This window comes from Aethalodelphis obliquidens, unplaced genomic scaffold (assembly GCF_003676395.1).
Source record: "Aethalodelphis obliquidens isolate GAN/ISIS:26980383/991018 unplaced genomic scaffold, ASM367639v1 scaffold9, whole genome shotgun sequence".
NCBI lineage: Eukaryota > Metazoa > Chordata > Mammalia > Artiodactyla > Delphinidae > Aethalodelphis > Aethalodelphis obliquidens.
The window spans coordinates 15,010,933-15,031,500 of record NW_020837953.1 but is presented as its reverse complement, the minus strand read 5'-3'; the positions used below and the strand labels follow the sequence as shown (position 1 = coordinate 15,031,500).

Here is a 20,568-nt window from a genome sequence, read left to right as displayed (position 1 = left end):
GGTAAAGTAGTTTGGCATGACTAGAGTGAAGGATGTCTGCAGGGAAACCCTGGTAGATGAATTTGCTAGGCACTACATTGTCTAATTTAATCTTCATAACAACATTGTAAGGAAGGTATTATTATTATTCTCTAAATATGCAGATGAGGAAACCAAACCTTAAAAGGGCCAAGTTAGCCCAAGGTAACTCATTTCTTGAGTAGCAGAGCTAGCACCCAAACCCAGGTTACTTATTCCAGAGCCTAAGATCATACGCTTGCAAATACTTAGTCAATAAGCATTGACATCTGCTATATAAGAGGTACCTGTGCTAGGCGACACAGCCTCTCTACTCACAAGGCCCTACAGTGTACCTGTAGAGACAGACAATTAATTATAAAACAACATGCTAGTACCATGTGCTGTGAGCAAACAGCTAGGAAAACATAGAAAAAGGAGCTGTTGCTTCTTGTTCTTCGTGTGTGTGTGTGTGTGTGGGCAGGGGACTTAGGTGAGGCTTCACAAAGTTGATATTTGAGCTGCGTGTTAAAAGAATGAACAAGATTTCATCAAGTGCCCAGCCTCTCTTTTCATTGCATAACCAGTTTTTTTTAATGGTCTTCATTTGCTTGTATTTCTTTCCTTACAACCTGTTCACTATTCAGTCTCTTGCCTTCTACTTTCCCTTCCCATTATTCCACTGAAACATTTCAGGCAAAAGTCACCAAAGAACTAACTGGCCGGTTGCCAAATGCTGTGACCTCTCTCAGTCCTCACCTTCCTTCACCTGTCTACAGAGGTTTCCACAGTGAATACCTCTCTTTGATCTTTTCTCCTCCCCAGTTGTCATGACACTGTTCTCTCCAGTCTTGTGGTCTTGCTGCCCCTTCACAAGTTTTCTTAAATGCTGGTGTTTCGAGGGGCACCTTCCTGAGCATCCGTGCTCCTCATTCTCCTTTCTTCACTCTCTGATCGGCCCTGTCAGCTCCTGTGTCTTCAGTTGTCATCCGTCTGCTAACGGGCCTTTGCTCCCCACTGTTCTTCTGAGCTCCGGATCAGTGGCCCCAGCTGCTGATTGGACTCCTCCACCGTACTTTCCACATCGGTTAGTATTCTTTGTTGCAAGTGGTAGAGAACCAACTCGGAGCAGTTTATGCAGGAAAGGGAAACTAATTATAAAGATTGAAAGGGTATCTTAGAGAATTGAAGACAGGAATGCAACCAGGCCTTAAGAAGGGACCAGAACCAGAAACGAGAGCCTGTGGAAAGCCCAGGAACCATTCGTCTTCCTTCTCTCAGCTCTGTTTCTCTCTCTTTGGTAGGTATGGTCATCCTTTTCACCCAAGAGCGAATTACACAGTTCTGTCATGCTGATATTAATGGTTGTCGTTCCACCCATTTTTAAGTTCCTAGGGGAAAAAAAAATGTAAAAGAAAAAGCAGGGTGGGGGGACTTCACCGGTAGTCCAGTGGTTAAGACTCCGTGCTCCCAGTGCAGGGGGCGTGGGTTCAGTCCCTGGTCAGGGAACAAAGATCTTGCATGCTGCATGGTACGGCCAAAAATTAAAAAAAAATAAAAAAAAGTAAATTCCTAGGAAAGTAGTCCACTCTGGTCAGCTATCGGAGGTGGGAGGGAAAGTGCAGCCACACCAGACAAATGTGGCTCCAGGAGTCAGAGCAGTTTCCAAGAAGGGAGAGTCTCTGGGGCTGAGCCAGCGCCTACGAAAGTATCTAGTATAGGTACCTCAACCTTTCCAAGTCCAAAGCAGAACTTTTCCACCTACCTGCTTTCTCTTTAAAACCAAAGGGAATATGTTCTCTACCTATCCTCACCTAAACTGTGTATTTTTTTATACTGTCTATTTCATTTATGGGTTCAATGGAATTTCCGTAAAATTGTCGTTGTACTTCCCATCTGTTCCTGCCTCTTCCACCCCTCAGGGCTGCTCGGAGATGGCCCAGTCTGTCCATTTCCCTCCATTCTTACTGCCTTGGCTTATTATGCCTTTTTCATCTGCACTGTTGCAGTAGCCTGCTGGTGGGTTTCCCTGCTTTTAGGCTTGCCCTCCTTAGTGCACCATCCACACTACAGCCAAAGAGATCTCTCTAAAATCCCTTCTGGTCACATCACTCTCCTGCTTTGAGGTCTTTCTATTCCTTACAGTCTGTCTGTGGTGGAAAGTGAGCATCAGTGAAGGCTCCATTGGGAGTTACATCTTGAGCTGGGGTCTGGAGGGTAAGTGAAGCCTGCTGGATGGAGCAGCAGGTAAAGCTGCGTGTCTTTGTGACATTCCTCGGCGTCATGTAGTGTTCCTCAGCTCATGTGGTTCCTGGTGAGCAGCCTGTCCCCCCTCATCACGGCCCACTGGCCCTCTCTAAGGTCTTTACTTTGCAGCACCCTCTGTACTACAGAGGGTACACCCTCTGTACCCTCTGGCAGAGTAGGCTCTGCCCAGCCCAGTCCTGCTTCACTCAGCCATGTTGGGCCGGTGGATTGCTTAAGTATCCTTTGTCTTCTCTACAGGCTCATGAGCGCTCAGAGAGTTCAGAAGTGGCTTTTGTGATGCAGCTGGTGAAAAAACTGATGATTGTCATTGCCCGCCCTGCTCGTCTCCTGGAATGCCTGGTGAGTGGGCTCTCGGGAGGTTGGGGGGGGTGGGTGGCTGGAGGGGAGGGAACGGGGGCTGTAGAGGAAGTATTCTGCTAACAGCAGAACTGTGGGGGTACCCACTGCCATTTCTGCTGCTGAAATCCTTGTTTAAATATGACACGCAAGCAAGTCCCTGTGAGGAAAAGTGGTTGCTCCTGAGAAGTGTGGCAGGGAGGGGTGCTCGTCTGCCCAGCCCACACTGAGCAGGCCCCAGGTCAATGGGGACCCTGGGGGTGAGGAGCACAGGCCAGTTTCGTTTGCACAAGTTGAGTCCACCCTTCATTTGATCATTCAGTGACACTACTGAGTACCTGCGTCATTCTAGACACTGGAGATACAGGCGTAAGTAAAGCAGGGTCCCTGATCCTACGATGCCTCCTCTGCAGTAGAGTTAGATTTTGTCTTTTAGTGCCTTAAGTATGAGGCATGGAGACATGCAAATAATAATTATGATACTGGAAGAAGTTTGCAGCCAAGGGAAGTACAAGGTGCAACGGGGACATGGGGAAGGAAGTGCTCTAGTCCTCCTTGGGATGAACAGAGATGGGCATTCAGTGAAGGCTCCCTGGGGAATGTGAAGCTCAGTCAGCTACTTGCAGGATAATTATGAGTTTGCCAGGGGAGAGCCATCAGAAAAGGCATTTGATGGAGTACAGGGTGTGTCCGAAGTGTTGGTGAGGGATAAACTGGGAGGTAGGCCATGACAGGACCATGGAGAGTGTTGGGTTCTTGGCTCCGGAGTTTGCATTTATCCTTAAGGCTACTTGGAGCCATCAGAAAGTTTAGGTAAGAATATGACATGGTCAGATTTACTTTTTTAAACTAATTTTATAGAGGTATAATTTACATACAATCAAATATATCCCATTTGAGTATACAGTTCAATGAGTTTTAACAAATATACACCTGTCTAATCACTGCCACAGTTAAGATGGAAAACATTTCTCCCGTCTTAGAAAATTCCCTTGTGCTCCTTTGCAATCAGTCCCTTTCCCCTGCCCATCTTACCTCCCACTCCAGGCAACCACTTATCTGCTCCTTCACTATGGATAAGTTTGCCTTTTGTACAGTTTCATATAAATTAAATCATACAGTATGTTCTGACTTCTTTCACTCAGCATAATGTTTTGGAGAGTCATACATGTTATTGCATGTATCAGTAATTGGTTCCTATTTACTTCTGAGTAACACTCCATCAGATTTACTCCTAAGAAAGATGACGCTGGCTGCAACATGGATAGTGAATTGGAAGAGAAGGCAGGATGAGCCAGGGACAACCTTGCAGAGGCACTTAAAGCCGTTCATGTGACGGAGAGGAGCGCCCAGAACTAGGACAGTGGTGGGAGGACAGAGCAGAAGAGTTGGGTAGAGGCGGGTTTCTGAAGTAGACATTCTGACTAGACAGGGACTGAGGATGAAGAAGAAGGTAAAAGGACTTCCAGTCTGGGTTAGATTGTATCCACATAGGTAGTGGTAGAGTTCTCCAAACCCGTGAGACCAGAGGTAAAGAAAGCAGTGGAGGCTGGGGTCGTGGTGAACAGAGGCCTCTCCCTCAAGGACATGAAGTCCGTGGTTAAACAGGGGCTTGGAGTTAGGCCTGGGTTTGCGTGCTGATTTTCTCTTTCTTCCTACCTCTGTGGTCATGGTCAAGTCCGTGCATCTCTGTGAGCCTTGATTTCCTCACCAAGGTCACAGAGGTGTCTCCAGGGTTTCGCCCATACTGGCACTTAGTAGGCACTCAGTCAATGGGGCCCTCGTTATTATGTGCTCCAGGCAGACAAGGACTTCTGTGCTGTGTCCACAAGGCTCTCCAGCCCCCAGCACACAGGGGTTTGCTCAGTAGATGTCTGAAGGCATGTGTGTGCACCGCCAGGGCTGTGAAGCGTGATTGAAGGTGTGCCAGGACTGCCCCTCTTCACTGGGTGTGGGAACACACCTGACAGTGCCGTGTCCGGCTGGCACAAGGCTTTGGACCAGGCGAATAGGCAGAGCTCTCTGGAAACCAAATGCTCTGGTTCTTATTGCTGTAAAGACAGCAAACGCTTAGGATGTCCAGTCTGGAGGTGACCTGTAAGACAGCTTTGTCCCCATTGGTTCCTGAATCATGATGTTTCTTGGGATTCAGGGGTAGGGGTGTCCATCACAAAGAGGAAGTCTTCCTGTCGTCCTACTCTGGGTATATGCCGTAAAACCAAAGAGACCAGCAGCCTGCTTTTGTAGCCCTCACCACTGACTACCTCTCTCCCCGGTACAGGAGTTTGACCCTGAAGAGTTCTACCACCTGTTAGAAGCAGCTGAGGGCCACGCCAAAGAGGGACAAGGGATTAAATGTGACATTCCCCGCTACATCGTTAGCCAACTGGGCCTCACACGGGATCCCCTAGAGGGTGAGCATGCGGCCTGGTGGCTGCAAAGAGGCCACACAGCCTACAAGCTCTAACAGCAGGGAAGCCACTTGGAGAAGAAGCTTAGTTGGACAGGGACACAACACAGCATCAGGGGCCCGAGGGCTATAGGAAAAACTCTGTGTTCTCTGTCATAAAACAGCCCCTCCTTCAGGATTGTCCACATCTGCCTTATATAACCCAAGCTGGATTGCCTTGGGCCCACCTGCGTTGGATTTAGAGCCTAAGATCAAAAGGTCATCACAGAGGGCCACAATCACATTTTCAAAAATGGTCACCTCCTCTGCATGCTTGCCTCTCCTGCTGCCACCTCACAAGTCCTCCTGTGTCTTTGGGGTGGTCCCAACTCAGGGCTTCAGAAGATAATGCCATTCTCTGGGCCTTCACACTGAGCCCCTCCTGAACCATGGGCTTCCGAATCCCTAGTCTCTAATCGTCCCACTCCTGCCTTTCCTGCTTCCCAACCTCATCTGGCAAAGCAGAGTCTTGACCAGCAGGATGGGGGCCAGCTATCAGACAGCCCAGCTTTGGGCCCTGTTTTCAGGCATTGTCCCAAGTTTGAGGGAAGCTTCGTAGAATTTGCCAGGCCTTTTGAATGGTACTGGACTTCTAGAAATAGGGGTGGCAATATTATTTGACAAACAAGTCTAAAAGCTGTGACTGCACTAAGGATAGAGCCACAGGACCGCCTCCCAGCCTGATGCAGGAAGCATTACTGCCTTCCCTACATGCATCTGTCGTGTGATGTGAATGGACTGCTGAGATGTCTTGACATTGCCACGCACACTTTTCTCTTGTGTCCTTGCTTTGTTTCTAGAAATGGCCCAGTTGAGCAGCTATGACAGTCCTGACACTCCAGAGACAGATGATTCAGTCGAGGTAAAGACCCTGAGCTCCTGCCTCAATCCTGGACCCGGGGCCCTGTGAAGCAAAGGGCTGTGAATTCTCTCTAACAGACTGTCTGAAGGAGGGATGGCGGAGTGGGTGATCGCTTACACTGTCTGAGAGGTCATTCAGTTCCTGGGGAAGAATGGGCAGGAGGCCACGGCAGGGCTAAGAGCTGAGCAGATGCTGGGGCCGCAGCTTCCCCCCAGATGTGAGCTCTGAGAGAAGCATTCCTGGCTCCTGCCCTTTCCCATGTCTTCCAGGGCCGTGGGGCATCTCTGACATCTAAAAAGACACCCTCTGAAGAGGACTTCGAAACCATTAAGCTCATCAGCAATGGCGCCTATGGGTAAAGGCAGGGGTCAGGGTGTGGCCGGGACTGGAGCTAAGTCAGCCCTGGGGCTCTTCCTTCCGGAAGTGAATGATGCCTAATCCTCTGAGCACCAGATGCCTCAGGATGGACCTGTCCCTCCCGGAAGCCTCCAGGAGAGACAAGAGCCCAGTTTCCTCTGATACCTGAGTGTGGTTCCTTTCCCAGGAAAGAGTCCCTCTCCTCTTGGCGGCACTTCTGCTCTCACTGAGCTCTGAGGAGGGGTTGAGCTGTGTCCTCAGGTCTTGGTATATCAGGAAATTGAAGAGCTCCCTGGGCAGGTGCTCAGATCCTTCTCATTGATAAGCACCCCCTGCTCCTTTGTTCTGTGCATTGATAAGGTGTGAGAGGAAGCAGTTTGACCACCCAAGCTCGCAGTGGAGGAGAGCACAGCTCAGGGGCTGAGGGCCGTGGGGTACGGATGGGCTTTGTTTCCAGGGCCGTATTCCTGGTGCGGCACAAGTCCACCCGGCAGCGCTTTGCCGTGAAGAAGATCAACAAGCAGAACCTGATCCTACGGAACCAGATCCAGCAAGCCTTTGTGGAGCGTGACATACTGACTTTTGCTGAGAACCCCTTTGTGGTCAGCATGTTCTGCTCCTTTGAGACCAAGCGCCACCTGTGCATGGTGATGGAGTATGTTGAAGGTACTGGGGAAAAGGTGGTCTGGGTTGGGGGCCATGGCATAATCTGAGAGAGCCCTGAGCAGGGACCAACAGCTTGTGTAGGCGTGAGGTTTCAGGGCCCAGCTTCCCAACCTCTCTTTGGCCTTGGTTTCTGCCTTAGGATCTCAGAGACCATTCGGCCATGGTGGGCACAAGGTGTCGTGCCCCTCCCAGGGAGAGGCTTCTGGAGCAGTAGCTGCCATGAGGCTGCCCATGTCGGGACAGGATGTATCAGCCCCACAGCTACAAAGCCTGCACAGCCTGGCAGACCTGCTGGCACCTGGCAGGAGCAAAGGGGGTAGCAGAGCCACCAAAGCCCAGGGCCGGATGCTGGGAGGATTGCATCTGGGCCCTCAGAGGAGAGGAAAGCCACTGCCCTTGCGGATGGTTTTTGAAGGGGATGCCCCTTAGGACCCCACAAAATGCTCTGGGGATGGTGTAGGAGAGCATCATGGGGCACAGCTCTGGAGGGGGCAGCCGCTTTGCCAGTGGCCTTCCCTCTCCCTTCGTCAGGGCTGCGTACAGCTTCCAAAGATATTTTGCCTAAGTCTTGAAGTTGAAGCTGAACAAAACTCCGCTTTTCATTCTTTGGGTAGGTGCTGGGAGTTTACAGTGTTACTTTACTCAAAAACTAAAGGAGAGCCAACAGGAAGGAAATAAATGGACAAATGCTGAAGTCTCATCCTAAAATAACTTAGTCCTGTCCCAACGAGTCAGCTTACAGGCCTAGAGGCCTGGGTTCCTTCCCTCTTTGTCCTGAACGATGGCCTTGACAGCCACTGGCCGACTCGTCTTACCTCCTGCTCCCCTCCACACTCTCCCACCCATGCCAGCAGCAGAGGGGTTAGAATCACAGTCTCTGGCACCAGGGTATTCTGTGACACTATCTACTCTGGGGCCTCTGAGACCATCTAGAGCAGGGCACTGGACCCATCCTTCATGGTGGCCTGGGCTTGTTGCAGGAGGAGACTGTGCCACTCTGCTGAAGAACATCGGGGCCCTGCCTGTGGATATGGTGCGCCTGTACTTTGCGGAAACTGTGCTAGCCCTGGAGTACTTACACAACTATGGCATCGTGCACCGTGACCTCAAGCCTGACAAGTATGCCCGCTCTCCCAGTCCCTTGTTTAGGGTGTCCCTCTTGGGTCTCTAGATAAATGAACGCAGACACAGCACGTTTGAATCTATCCCAAATGGCTGCTAGGAAACACTGCTCATGTGGGTGTCCATCTAGGCCTGGTACTCTAGCCCCTGACTACCCCAGATGCAAAGAACATTGCCAGCAAGGTCTGGCAGGGGCACCGTAAGGCTTTGGTGACATCAAAGAATCACTGAGGAGCTCCACTCAAGAAACCAAGCAGGAACAAAAGGATCCACACATGTAGTAGATGGCTAAGCAAGTGTCCTGACATTTACTGACACCTACTCTGTGCCAAGCACTGTATTCTAGTCCCTGGCCTGTAGAGCTTAAAGCTAGTGTGGGTGGCAGAAATATCTTTGTATAGGCTGCTTCTTAGAAGGTATTAGTCAGGTGGGCGAAGGTGGGAGGAGGTTTCTCAAGCTGGGGAGCAGGATTTGCAAAGGCACGCACAGGTGTGGGGACGGGTCCCATTCAGGAGCTACAAAGAGTGCAGTATGGCTGAAGCTGAGATTGTTAGTTGGTCAGAGTAGTAAGAGAGGAAGCTAGAGAGAGGGGCAGGGATTGGATCATCAAGGGGCCTTTTGTTAAGTCTGGGTTTAATTTTAAAGGGTCCTAGAGAGTCTCTGAAGGGCCTGTTAACCACAGGGTGACAGTGTCACACTCAGACTCTGATTTAGGTTTAGGAAGATCACTGCCCATGGAAAGAGGTGATGAGACCATGGCAGTAGTCTAGGCCCAAAACAACAGTGCCTGCACTGGAACAGAGTCAGGATGGAGAAGAGAGGGATAGTGTTGGGAAGTGGAAAGGAAATGATAAGGCTGGGGTGAGAGAGCAGGAGTCTGGGATATCTTCCAGCTTTCCACCTTGGTGCTGGTAGTGGTAAGCCTCTGTAGTGGAAAGCAGCTTTGACATTAGACAGACCTAAGTTCATAGAGCTCGTTAACTCTCTGAACTCCGGGTCTGTTAATTAAACCTCTCTGAGCCTTGTGTTCCTCCTTTTGGGGATAATAATACCTACCTTTGTTGTGTTAGTTACTCTGTAAGACCTTTCATGAGCCAGAATATTTTGATAAATAATTGCTAAAGCACTTACCACAGAGCTCAGTAGGTAACAGAAACTACTGCTTTTCACTGAGAAGAGGACCAGTTAGGAGGCATGACCTTGTTTTGGACAGGTTGAGTTCGTGTGCCTGTAGGACATCTGGGCAGTTTTTAGGCATGGAGCTCATGAAAGAAGTCAGGGCCAAAAAAAAAAAAAAAAAAAAGTCAGGGCCAGAGATACAGATTTGGGAGTAAAGGGGTAGTAGGGTGAAGCCTTTGGCACAAAATGGCTCAGGCAGAGTGTGTGAAGAGGAAGAGACAGTTCTCTGTGAGATCTTACTTCTAGTTCCTCCCAACCAGCCCTCCTAAAACTAGCCGTGGACGTGGAATGAGATCATTGTGCCCCTTTGCCCTCTCCCTGACTCGGGTGTTGTGAGCCACTGAGGTCAGGAGTGGAGACTGGGAATGGCTGGAGCCTTAGGGTGAGGCTGATCGCTGGTGGAAGAAAGTCTGTTTCTCAGCTGGCTGATACTTGCCCTCAGCGTAGAATACAGTTGAGGGCCGTAAACAAAAGTGAATTGGGGGAATGGGCAAAAGGCAGGTTAGCTGCTTGTGCAGAGTACAGTGCTCATACGACCAGAGCTATTTATTCTTTCACAGCTGCCTGTCTCCCTGATGAAGCTACCCTGCTTGTGTCCCACAGTAGATGCCTGAGTGGGAAAATTGGGCATGTACTAAAACCAGCCATCTTGGAAGGCCAGGAAGTAACTTCAGACTTTTGTTTCTCTGGTTTCCCAGCCTGCTGATCACATCCATGGGGCACATCAAGCTCACGGACTTCGGCCTTTCTAAAATCGGCCTCATGAGTCTGACCACAAACTTGTACGAGGGCCACATTGAAAAGGATACTCGCGAGTTCCTGGACAAGCAGGTAATAAGAAGGATGCTTGAGACCTTGGGGGTTGAATCCAGGCCTCAGAGTAAGGACTGGAGGCCACATGCTTACCTTGCAGCTAGATGTTAAGACTGAGAGCTCCTGTCTTTTCCACCTTTTGGTTCCAGGGAGCCATTGAGATAGGCAGCACATTTGGAAAATAAGGTGGCCCATGAGAATCACATGGATATAAAATCCAAAATCATCTTCCACCTCAGGGTTTGAAGAAGATAGGTCACATAACCATTGACACTCTCAGAGACTGATAAGAGGTCAGTCCTGAGACTTCTAGCCTCAGTAAAGAGCAAAGCTCTCCTGGCGCCTGTGTCCATGGAACACAGCTCCAAGTTTCCAGTGGGCTGCATCCTGAGAGTAGCCGCGGGGCGTTTCCTGATTTGACATTACAGGTTATGAATGTTCACAAGTCCCTGTAGGAGTCATATGACTGCAGTGTCTGTTCTCTGGAGGCTGGAGGGCAGAGACCAATTGTGGGTACCACATGCCAAAAAGGAGTGGTGGTTCCAGGCTAGAGCTAGATGTTTCGGTTAATTAGGAAAATATATAAACTCACCCCACCAACAGCTCCACCCCTGGTACGCTGGGGCTCCTATTGCTCCTGCTCATTAACCAGAGTGAGCTGAGTCTTCATTCAGAGACTTGCTGCTCCAGAAGTGGGAGCACCCCAGCCCCTCCGGCCGCCATGCCAATGCACTGTCTCTGCATGCTGAGCCAGCCCGACTTCTTTGTGCCCAGGTGTGCGGGACCCCGGAATACATTGCCCCTGAGGTGATCCTGCGTCAGGGCTATGGGAAACCAGTGGACTGGTGGGCCATGGGCATAATCCTGTATGAGTTCCTGGTGGGCTGCGTCCCTTTCTTCGGAGACACTCCAGAGGAGCTCTTTGGGCAAGTGATCAGTGGTAGGTACCATCCCCCTGGCCCACCAAGGGGACAGAATCTGGATCCACAGATATGACTTACGCATGCATCTGCGAGGCTTACGAGTTCTTGTTCTGTGTTCATGTGTGTGTGTTTGGTATGCTTGCCTCAGATATGTGCACATGCAGACTCTGTGTGTCACCCAGCGCTTGTTCTGATTGTGTGCTTGGTCCCACATGAGTGCATGGGTGTACCTGTGTTGTGTCTGTGCATACCCCGTGAGTGTGAGTCTGTGTGTGTGTGAGTGTACATGTGTCTGGAGTGTAAAGGCAGGATGAGCTGGAGATCAGACCACTGCTTTGCAGTGGCCACCCTGGACCAAAGAGCAAGCCATGGTCTAGGATGTGGGAGGCTCCCCTAGAAGGACAGGAACCTGTACAACTTAAAGGCAGTGGGTCCCAGGCAAGGCTTTCAGGGCTCTGGGCTGGGCCCTTTATGTCTCCCCACACGTATCGTATCACAGGACCCTCTTGTCCATCTCCCCACTCTGCCCACGACTTCTGAGACTCCTCTAACCCACTCCTTTCCTTGTCACACCCAATGACTCTTCAGATGAGATTGTGTGGCCCGAGGGGGATGATGCGCTGCCACCGGACGCCCAGGATCTCACCTCAAAACTGCTCCACCAGAACCCTCTGGAGAGACTGGGTACAGGTGGGACAGGCCCCACTAACCTTTCTCAGCACTTGGAGGAGTAGGGCTGATTCCGTATAACTGGGAGGTTCAGGCTTCAGGTGTGGGCGGTGCCCCTGGATCCTGAACCTCTGCCCTGCTCCCTGTGGGCGGAAGAGGAAGGTGCTGGAGCTGAGGCCTCCAGGCCCAGCCTTTCGAGGCCTAGGTTCTCACCGGACGTGCTGACCTGGACTCCACACAGCTCACCCCAGCCCCTTGCCCACGCCATCCCTGTCCACAGGCAGTGCCTATGAGGTGAAGCAGCACCCGTTCTTTATTGGTCTGGACTGGACAGGACTGCTTCGTCAGAAGGCGGAATTTATTCCTCAGCTGGAGTCAGAGGATGATACCAGCTACTTTGACAGTAAGGCCACTGGTGGGACGGGGAGGAGCAGGGATCCTACCTGTGTGCCCAGAAACACCTGTGCACCGTGAACTTGGTATCAGGAGCAACTTCTCCAGGCCCTCCTGAGATCCGATAGGGTTAAAGGAGGCCACCACCATGGCCTCTGAAAGGCACTGTTCTGTGTGTCCCAGCCCGCTCGGAGCGATACCACCACATGGACTCAGAGGACGAGGAGGAAGTGAGTGAGGATGGCTACCTTGAGATTCGCCAGTTCTCTTCCTGCTCTCCAAGGTTCAGCAAGGTGCGACTGTGGTGGGCCCAGACTGGAGAACTGGGAGAAGAGGACCTATTGAGGGACATCCCTGGGGCACACCTGGGGAGGAGGGGATGGGCTATCTCTGGGAAAAGAGCGGGCAAGGTCTGGGCCTGCATGTGACAGATGCCTCTAGATCTGCTCAGGGCCCTGACATATGAGATGCCAGGGTGCAGCCAGGTCAGACCAGTGGAATAGCTGTTTCCTCGAATACTCATCTGGTATATATGGGGGAGGGAAGAGGAGAACTGGCTCGAATTCCTGGGCTTCAGGCGCTGAGAATCCTCTTCGCTCCTTGGGAGGTGTGGTCGTTGGGCGTCCTGGCAGGTCTCCTGTGCCCACAGGTGTACAGCAGCATGGAGAGGCTCTCGCTGCTCGAGGAGCGCCGGATGCCGCCCCCCACCAAGCGCAGCCTGAGCGAGGAGAAGGAGGACCGCTCGGACGGCCTGGCGGGGCTGAGGGGCCGAGAGCGGAGCTGGGTGATCGGCTCCCCTGAGATGTGAGCACCCAGAGCTCGCCCAGGGGTGGGCAGCACAGCCATCCGCTGGTGGTCACGGATGGTGGGGAGGCATGTGGTGTGGTGAGGGGCCTTCGAGAAGATGGCTCCTGAAGAGAGGTTCTGTGACACGAGCCCCAGAGGAAGCCTGGGCTGGAGGAGGGAGGCCGCTGGGGCCACCTCACCCTAGGCCTTGTGTCTCACAGATTACGGAAGCGGCTGTCAGTGTCTGAGTCATCCCACACAGAGAGCGACTCCAGCCCTCCCCTCACAGTGCGCCGCCACTGCTCGGGCCTCCTGGACGTGCCTCGCTTCCCTGAGGGCACTGAGGAGGCTGGCGGCCCCCCTCGGAGGCAGCAGCAGGAGGGTGCCTGGCTCCTGACACCCCCATCTGCAGAGGGGGGATCCGGGCCTTCCCCTGAACGGCCAGCGGAACGGCGGCTGAAGCTGGATGAGGAGCCTCTTGGCCAGAGCAGTGCTTCCAGTCCAGGTGTGGCCCAGCGGGTGGCCAGAGGGCCTGGGCTGGGGATGCGGCAGGGGGCCAGGAGGGGAGGCTCCGCTGCACTGCAGGTCTCACTGGTCACTTGGTCCACAGCCATGGAGACTCGAGGAGGCCGCGGGACCCCACAGCGGGCTGAGGGAGCCACAGCCAAGGCCATCAGCGACCTGGCGGTGCGCAGGGCCCGCCACCGGCTGCTCTCTGGGGACTCTATAGAAAAGCGCACTGCTCGCCCCATCAACAAAGTGATCAAGTCCGCCTCAGCCACAGCCCTGTCCCTCCTCATTCCTGCGGGTGAGGCCCCCGGGGGGTGAAGATAAAACTCATAGGAAGGGCCTTGGAACCTCTGTGGGCCCGTGGCTGGGGTGTGCACCCAGCAGGTGTGTCTGTGTTCTGTGTGTCGAGGAGCAGGGATCCGAGAGGCTGTGTGTCACTGTGGCCCCTTTGTTAAGAGAGCAGGGGTCTCTGAAGGTGTGCGTTGGTCTGGGGGGGGTGTGCGTGTTCCAGAAGGCAGATAGCACCGTGTAATGAGCGCAGGCTCTGAGGCAGAGGCTCATGCAGATCCTGGTTCCATCACTGAAGGGCTCTTGATCTTGAAGAAGGTGCTTAATCCCTCTGAGCCTCAAGTTCCTCATCAAAAAATGTGGATGTTAATGATGGTAACTCATAGGGTAATTGTGACGTTCAAGTATGTATGAAGAGCTTCTGTGGTCCCTAATGCATATAAGTAAGCACTCAGTAAATGCGAGCCCGTCACCTCCTGGGGTCTGCGAGGGTCTGGGCACACGAAGGCGCTTTGCTGCTCAGAGGTTGCGGGGAAGACATACCTGGCTGGGGGCAGGCTCTGTGACTGGAGCTGTGTGGGATCAACAGCCCAGACAGGGGCCGGGCTTGAGCATGGACGCACTAAGTCCCGGCTTCTCCTTCTCCAGAGCACCACACCTGCTCTCCACTGGCCAGCCCCATGTCCCCGCATTCCCAGTCATCCAACCCATCGTCCAGGGACTCTTCTCCAAGCAGGGACTTCCTGCCAGCCCTCAGCAGCTCAAGGCCCCCCATCATCATCCACCGCGCCGGCAAGAAGTATGGCTTCACCCTGCGGGCCATCCGTGTCTACATGGGTGACTCAGACGTCTACACCGTGCACCACATGGTGTGGGTACGTCTGACCATCCAGACCTGTTGTCTCCCAGCTTCATCACTCTTCTTCCTTCCCCTTGCTAGGGCCTGTCTGTCCCTGCTTCTGTCCACGCCCACATTACCCTCAGGGGTCAAAGAGTGGGGGGTAGGGGTCTCAGCTCGATGAGCAGAGCTAGGCCCCACCCTTCATGCTCAGGCTCCAGGCTGAGGACTGTTCTCTCCCCGGGACAGCACGTGGAGGACGGAGGTCCAGCCAGTGAGGCGGGGCTCCGTCAGGGGGACCTCATCACACACGTCAACGGGGAGCCTGTGCACGGGCTGGTGCATACAGAGGTGGTGGAGCTGATCCTGAAGGTCAGTGCTGGGTGTGCCGCCTGCTGCGGTCCCTGAATGACTCCAGCCTTATGAGTCTGTGACTGGCCATGGGGGAGTGGGAGAGTTGGGCGCACACATACCTGACACTGAGGACAGATGCACATACACACGGAACTTGGGTGTGGACATAGCAAAGGGTTTTCACTGGAAGGCGACACCCTCATTGACCAAGGCAGGGATCCTGCTGAGCTGTGGGTAGGACTGGAGGACAGGGCATGTGAGCCTCTTCTCTATCTTCCCAACCCCAAACTACTTGGGCTCCAGTGGAGCCATTTCCTAATCTGTGAAGAAGGAAGGTGGTCCCTGGCTCAGACGTGGTGATGCAGGGGCAGAAGCTCAAGCCGTGGGACAGCCGTACTCAGCGGGAGGGGGAGGGGCAGGGGCAGGGGCAGGAACACAGCCACGGCCTTAGCCTAGGCTCATGCTCTGATCCCCAGAGTGGAAACAAGGTGTCTATTTCAACAACTCCCCTGGAGAACACATCCATTAAAGTGGGGCCAGCTCGGAAGGACAGCTACAAGGCCAAGATGGCCCGAAGGAGCAAGCGGAGCCGGGGCAAGGATGGGCAAGAAAGGTGAGCCAGACTTAGCCCAGGGGATCTGCTCTCAGCCACCTAGGTGCTAGTGCTGGGGACCCTGGCCCTTGGCCCAGTGTGTGCTGTGCCCTGGGCACCAACTCAGACAGCCTCTGACCCCTGTCTCTGCAGCAGAAAAAGGAGCTCCCTGTTCCGGAAGATCACGAAGCAGGCATCCCTACTCCACACCAGCCGCAGCCTTTCTTCCCTTAACCGCTCTTTGTCATCAGGGGAGAGTGGGCCAGGTTCTCCCACACACAGCCACAGCCTTTCTCCCCGATCTCCCACTCAGGGCTACAGGGTGACCCCTGAAGCTGTGCATTCAGGTATGAAGGGCTGGTTGCAGAGACAGCCGCTGGGAGGTAGCAGAGTCCTGGGCACCTCTGTGCTTCCCACTCATCCCACTCTGAAGCTCTCATCCAACCCACCCCCTTAAGATCTGGCAGTCTTGGGGAGGAGGTGACAGAGGTGGAGGGTGACTTCATTTCTGTAGCCTGGGCTCTGGTTCACTGGTGGAGTAACCTTGATGATCCTGGGACATTCCAGGCCTAAGCCCTGTTTTGCCCCTCAGTCACTTCCAAGAGCTAACTGCTCTGCCTCTGTGTGTGTGTGTCTCTGTTTGTCTGTCTGTCTGTGTAAAGTGGGGGGAAATTCATCACAGAGCAGCTCCCCCAGCTCCAGCGTGCCCAGTTCTCCAGCCGGCTCTGGGCACACACGGCCCAGCTCCCTCCACGGTTTGGCGCCCAAGCTCCAACGCCAGTACCGCTCTCCACGGCGCAAGTCAGCAGGCAGCATCCCACTGTCACCACTGGCCCACACCCCTTCTCCGCCACCAGCAGCTTCACCCCAGCGTTCCCCATCACCCCTGTCTGGCCACGGAGCCCAGGCCTTCCCTACCAAGCTTCACGTGTCGCCTCCCCTAGGCCGGCAACTCTCACGACCCAGGAGTGCGGAGTCACCCCGCTCACCACTGCTTAAGAGGGTGCAGTCAGCTGAGAAACTGGCAGCTGCACTTGCTGCTTCCGAGAAGAAGCTAGCCACTTCTCGAAAACATAGTCTCGACCTGCCCTACCCTGAGCTAAAGAAGGAATTGCCACCCAGGGAAGTCAGCCCTCTGGAGGTAGTTGGGACCAGGAGTGTGCTGTCTGGTAAGGGGGCGCTGCCAGGGAAAGGGGTGCTGCAGGCTGCTCCCTCACGGGCCCTAGGAACCCTCCGCCAGGACCGGGCTGAACGGCGAGAGTCGCTGCAGAAGCAGGAAGCCATCCGGGAGGTTGACTCTTCAGAAGATGACACTGATGAGGGGCCTGAGAACAGCCAAGGTGTACAGGAGCCAAGCTTGGTACCTAACCCAGAAGTGGGCCAGGATCCACTCCTCACAGGAGCAGGAGCAGGAGAGGGTGAGGAAGAGGACGCCTTCTTGCCCAGGGATCCCAGGAGCCAGGGCCCGGTGGTCCCAGGCCTATTGACAGGGGTCACACTGGGATCTCCCAGAACGGAAGGCCCTAGTGTCCCCCAGAAGAGGCTTGGGATCCTACAAGCCTTTGAAGAGGCTGCCAGCTCCTCGTCATCAGCTCCCAACCTGGGTAGGGCTGGACCCACAGACCCCATCCCCCCTGAAGGCTGCTGGAAGGCCCAGCACCTCCACACCCAGGCACTAACAGCACTTTGTCCGAGCTCTTCAGGACTCATCCCCGCCAGTTGCTCCACTGCCTCCACCTCCGGAGAGCTGGGCCTGTGGTCCTGGAAATTCATTGCTGAAGACCCTGACAGGACATCCCCAACCAGAAAGGCAACAATGGAAGATGGTCTGGCCAGCTCTCAGGATTTGGAAACTACAACTCCAGTCCACCCTGCAAACTTGTCTCCCAGACAGGAGGGGAAGTCATGGCCACCCAGTGCCCCTGGGCTGGCCCATCTACCTTGTGAGGTTCCCAGCCAGAGCTGGCTATGGGAGCCTGAGTGTACACAAAGAGAGGAAGAGGAGCCAGCCCCGGGTATCACCAAAGTGCCTGATGCCTCAGGTGACAGGAGGCAGGACATTCCATGCAAAAGCTGCCCCCTCACCCAGGAGCCTGGGCCCAGCCTGCTCCAGAAGGGCCGAGACCCAGGGGGCCCTCAGAAGCATCAGGACTTGGCATTGGCACCCGATGAGCTTTTAAAGCAAACATAGAGGTTGTTTGCCATTTCTTGCACTCAGTCCTGTGTAATACACGCTCTTGGAAACTATCTTTATGTCTTTGGCTTTCTTCTTTCCTTCAGTCAATACAAATATAATTTAAGGTCCTGTGTTGCTGCTGAGAATGTAGTGATGAATGAGACACGGTTGTGGGAGGGTGCCTAAGCCAGCTAGGCTTCCCAGAGACTAGGGCATCTGAGCTCAAACCTGGAGGACAGATGATAGGTGGTAGTTTGCTAAGTTAGAAGAGTGGGGATTCGTGTGAGAAAGAATGTCCAGACAAAGAGTACGGCACTTGGCGTACACCTGGCATACTCAAAGAGCTGAAAGTAATTCAGACTGGAAATGGGTCTAGTGAGTTAGGCAAGGGCCATATCTAAGAGTCTTCTAGGAGTTTAGACTTTCTGTAGGAGATGGAGAACCAGAGAAGGCCATGTAGCAAGTAATATTCCTGCTTTATAGAGAAGGGAACTCAGGTTTTCAGACATTAACGTGAGCAAGATCATACAGCTCTGGGCAGGGCTAGGATTAGAATCTAGACTCTCTTGACTCTAGAACCCACATTTATCTCCTAATTTGGAGTGCTCTTAGCCAGTAAATGAGAAAAAGAGGTAGAGGGAGGTGAAGAGTTGAACTTGGGATATATTTAATTTGAGGTACTTGTGGGACATCCAGAAGTTTGGGTGCATGGGTCTGGAACTCAGTAGGGAAATCTAGACTGAGGTTAGAAATCTGAGAGCCATCAATGTATCAGTAGTAATGCACTAGCATTTAAGGCAAAGAAAGAAGACATCAAGGAAGAGTCATAAAATCCAAAAGTAAAGAGATTTTAAATGGAAGGAGAGCTTACTTGGTAAAATGCTGAGCGGCCAGGTGAAATAGAGAAACTGCCTTCCGTATTTAGTCATAAACCCTTAATGTCTGTAGCCAGTCAGCCCTTCTTGGGCTGTTCTCAGGTAGGCCTTAGCACTGGATATGGACATTGCTGACGTGAGCAGCCCCCAGTAGGTAGGACTGCAGTTGGTGAGTGGGTGGGTGGTGTGGAAGGAAGGGGGAGGACAGCTGTGGGACCATTGGAGGAGTCGGGAGATGGTATCCCAGGGACAGGAGGCAGGGCTGTGGTAGAGGGCCTCCATGGTGATGCAGGACTCACTCGCCAAACTGCCGTCTTGCACTGACTGTTCTGTAATCCAGTGCCTAGGTCAGAAAGAGAGGCATCAAGAGGCCTAGAGACAGGAAAATGCCTCTGGGTACTGGCTGGGCGCGACATGCATCCTGCAGCTGCTCGTCACCCTGCGTCGGGAAGGCTGTGGCCGCCAGAGGGCGCACCCTGCCTGTGGTGGCAGATGTCTGTCCCCTCAGCCTTCCAGGCCCCTCTTGAACCTCCCTTCCTCCTTCCTTCAGTCATTCACTGACGGCAGATCCTTGGACAGCCTTTACGGGACACTGGGAACACAGGTAACTAGTTGCCTGGGGCAGCCCCCCATGTAGGTCAGGATCTGGTTAGAAGCACCATACCATAGGTAAAGGGGGAGGTGCGGGCACATCTTGCAGCAGTTCCTGGGAGGAACTGCCCCCCTGGGGCAGTTGGAAATGGGAAGGAAGGGGTTTGCGAAGAGTAGGCACAGAGATGCTAAGCATCCTGTATTGCTTAGGGCAGCTGCCCCAAGTGCCAGTGGTGCTCCCCTTGAGAAACACTGCTCGATTAGCCTGAGGAGTGAGGAGCTTCTGGAAGGTAATTCTGGGAGTGGTATAATCAGATTTAGGTTTTAGGAAGATCACTGGCTGCAGTGTAGAGAGGCTCAAGTGGAGTAAGCCGACCAGAGAGAAAATGATGTAGTGACCCCTTGTGGTGGTCTAAACTAGGATGGCAACAATGAGGAGGTGTCCCCAGACGGAGGGGAAGTGTAGGGAGCTGGACGCATAGCTCTGGCAGCCATCAGCCAATAGGTGGTAATTAAAGCCATAGGAGAAGATAGGGATTGTACAGAGGACATGTGCAGAAGGAAAAAGGAAAAGGTCCAAGCCACTGGGGTTAGCTGAGTGGAGGGAGCCAAATGAAGAGTAACTGAAGTAGGGGATGAGATCCTGAACTTGGGAGAAGCCAGATGATTTTAAGAATTTTGTGATTTACCATAAGAGCAATTGAAAGTTATTTAATGGTTTTACGCAAGTTCAGATTTGGGTGTTTTTTTGTTTTTAATTTTTTGGCTGTGTTGGGTCTTTGTTGCTGTGTGGGCTTTCTCTAGTTGCGGCGAGCAGCCTACTCTTCATTGTGGTGCACAGGCTCCTTATTGCTGTGGCTTCTCTTGTTGCGGAGCATGGGCTCTAGGCACGTGGCTTCAGTAGTTGTAGCACACGGGCTCAGTAGTTGTGGCTCGTGGGCTATAGAACGCAGGCTCAGTAGTTGTGGCGCACGGGTGTAGTTGCTCCGTGGCGTGTGGAATCTTCCCGGACCAGGGATCGAACCCGTGTCCCCTGCATTGGCAGGCAGATTCTTAACCACTGTGCCACGGGGGAGGCCCTTTTTGGTGTTTGTTTTGTTTTGAGTTTAGTTTTTTTTGTTGTTTTTAGTTCCCCGACCAAGGATTGAACCTGGGCCCTGGCAGCGCAAGTCCGAGTCCTAACCACTGGACCACCAGGGAATTCCCCAGATTTCTATTTTGAAACGATGACTCTGGTTGCTATAATGAAAATGAATTTGAGGGGGCAAGAATGATAAAAGGGAGGCCTTCCAGTATTGTTAGAGATAGTGAAACAGTGAAGTTGGAGAGAAAAGTTGGGTATCTTTGCTATTTAGAAAGTAAAATTGATATGGGTTGGTGGTGGGTTTTATGTAGACACAAAGCAAAGGTATCAAAGATGATGACTACATTCCTGACCTATATAACCAGATGAATTATGTATTTCCATTCACTGAAATATGAAATAATGAAAGAACCAGGGCTACGTGGTGACCCTGCGTTCAA

General features: G+C 52.9%; 1 protein-coding gene across 7 annotated transcripts in view; it reads left to right on the top strand.

Moving 5' to 3' along the window:
* MAST2 (microtubule associated serine/threonine kinase 2) overlaps nucleotides 1-17,651 on the top strand; it is a 204,507-nt gene extending 186,856 nt beyond the window's left edge. For 3 of the 7 annotated variants that reach the window (XM_027108624.1, XM_027108626.1, XM_027108623.1), the window contains 19 exons: nucleotides 2,503-2,604; nucleotides 4,883-5,015; nucleotides 5,851-5,912; nucleotides 6,182-6,267; nucleotides 6,727-6,935; nucleotides 7,916-8,054; nucleotides 9,935-10,067; nucleotides 10,824-10,989; nucleotides 11,561-11,662; nucleotides 11,922-12,044; nucleotides 12,218-12,327; nucleotides 12,612-12,838; nucleotides 13,042-13,325; nucleotides 13,431-13,628; nucleotides 14,267-14,493; nucleotides 14,706-14,828; nucleotides 15,287-15,423; nucleotides 15,556-15,749; nucleotides 16,065-17,649. In XM_027108624.1, the coding sequence (XP_026964425.1) occupies nucleotides 2,503-2,604; nucleotides 4,883-5,015; nucleotides 5,851-5,912; nucleotides 6,182-6,267; nucleotides 6,727-6,935; nucleotides 7,916-8,054; nucleotides 9,935-10,067; nucleotides 10,824-10,989; nucleotides 11,561-11,662; nucleotides 11,922-12,044; nucleotides 12,218-12,327; nucleotides 12,612-12,838; nucleotides 13,042-13,325; nucleotides 13,431-13,628; nucleotides 14,267-14,493; nucleotides 14,706-14,828; nucleotides 15,287-15,423; nucleotides 15,556-15,749; nucleotides 16,065-17,593 (4,284 nt within the window). In that variant the 3' untranslated portion in view covers nucleotides 17,594-17,649. Of the gene's footprint in view, nucleotides 1-2,502; nucleotides 2,605-4,882; nucleotides 5,016-5,850; nucleotides 5,913-6,181; nucleotides 6,268-6,726; nucleotides 6,936-7,915; nucleotides 8,055-9,934; nucleotides 10,068-10,823; nucleotides 10,990-11,560; nucleotides 11,663-11,921; nucleotides 12,045-12,217; nucleotides 12,328-12,611; nucleotides 12,839-13,041; nucleotides 13,326-13,430; nucleotides 13,629-14,266; nucleotides 14,494-14,705; nucleotides 14,829-15,286; nucleotides 15,424-15,555; nucleotides 15,750-16,064 lie in introns of all 7 variants that reach the window. The other 4 variants (XM_027108629.1, XM_027108628.1, XM_027108627.1 and 1 more) reach the window with 4 other exon arrangements.
* Nucleotides 17,652-20,568: the final 2,917 nt, after the last annotated feature.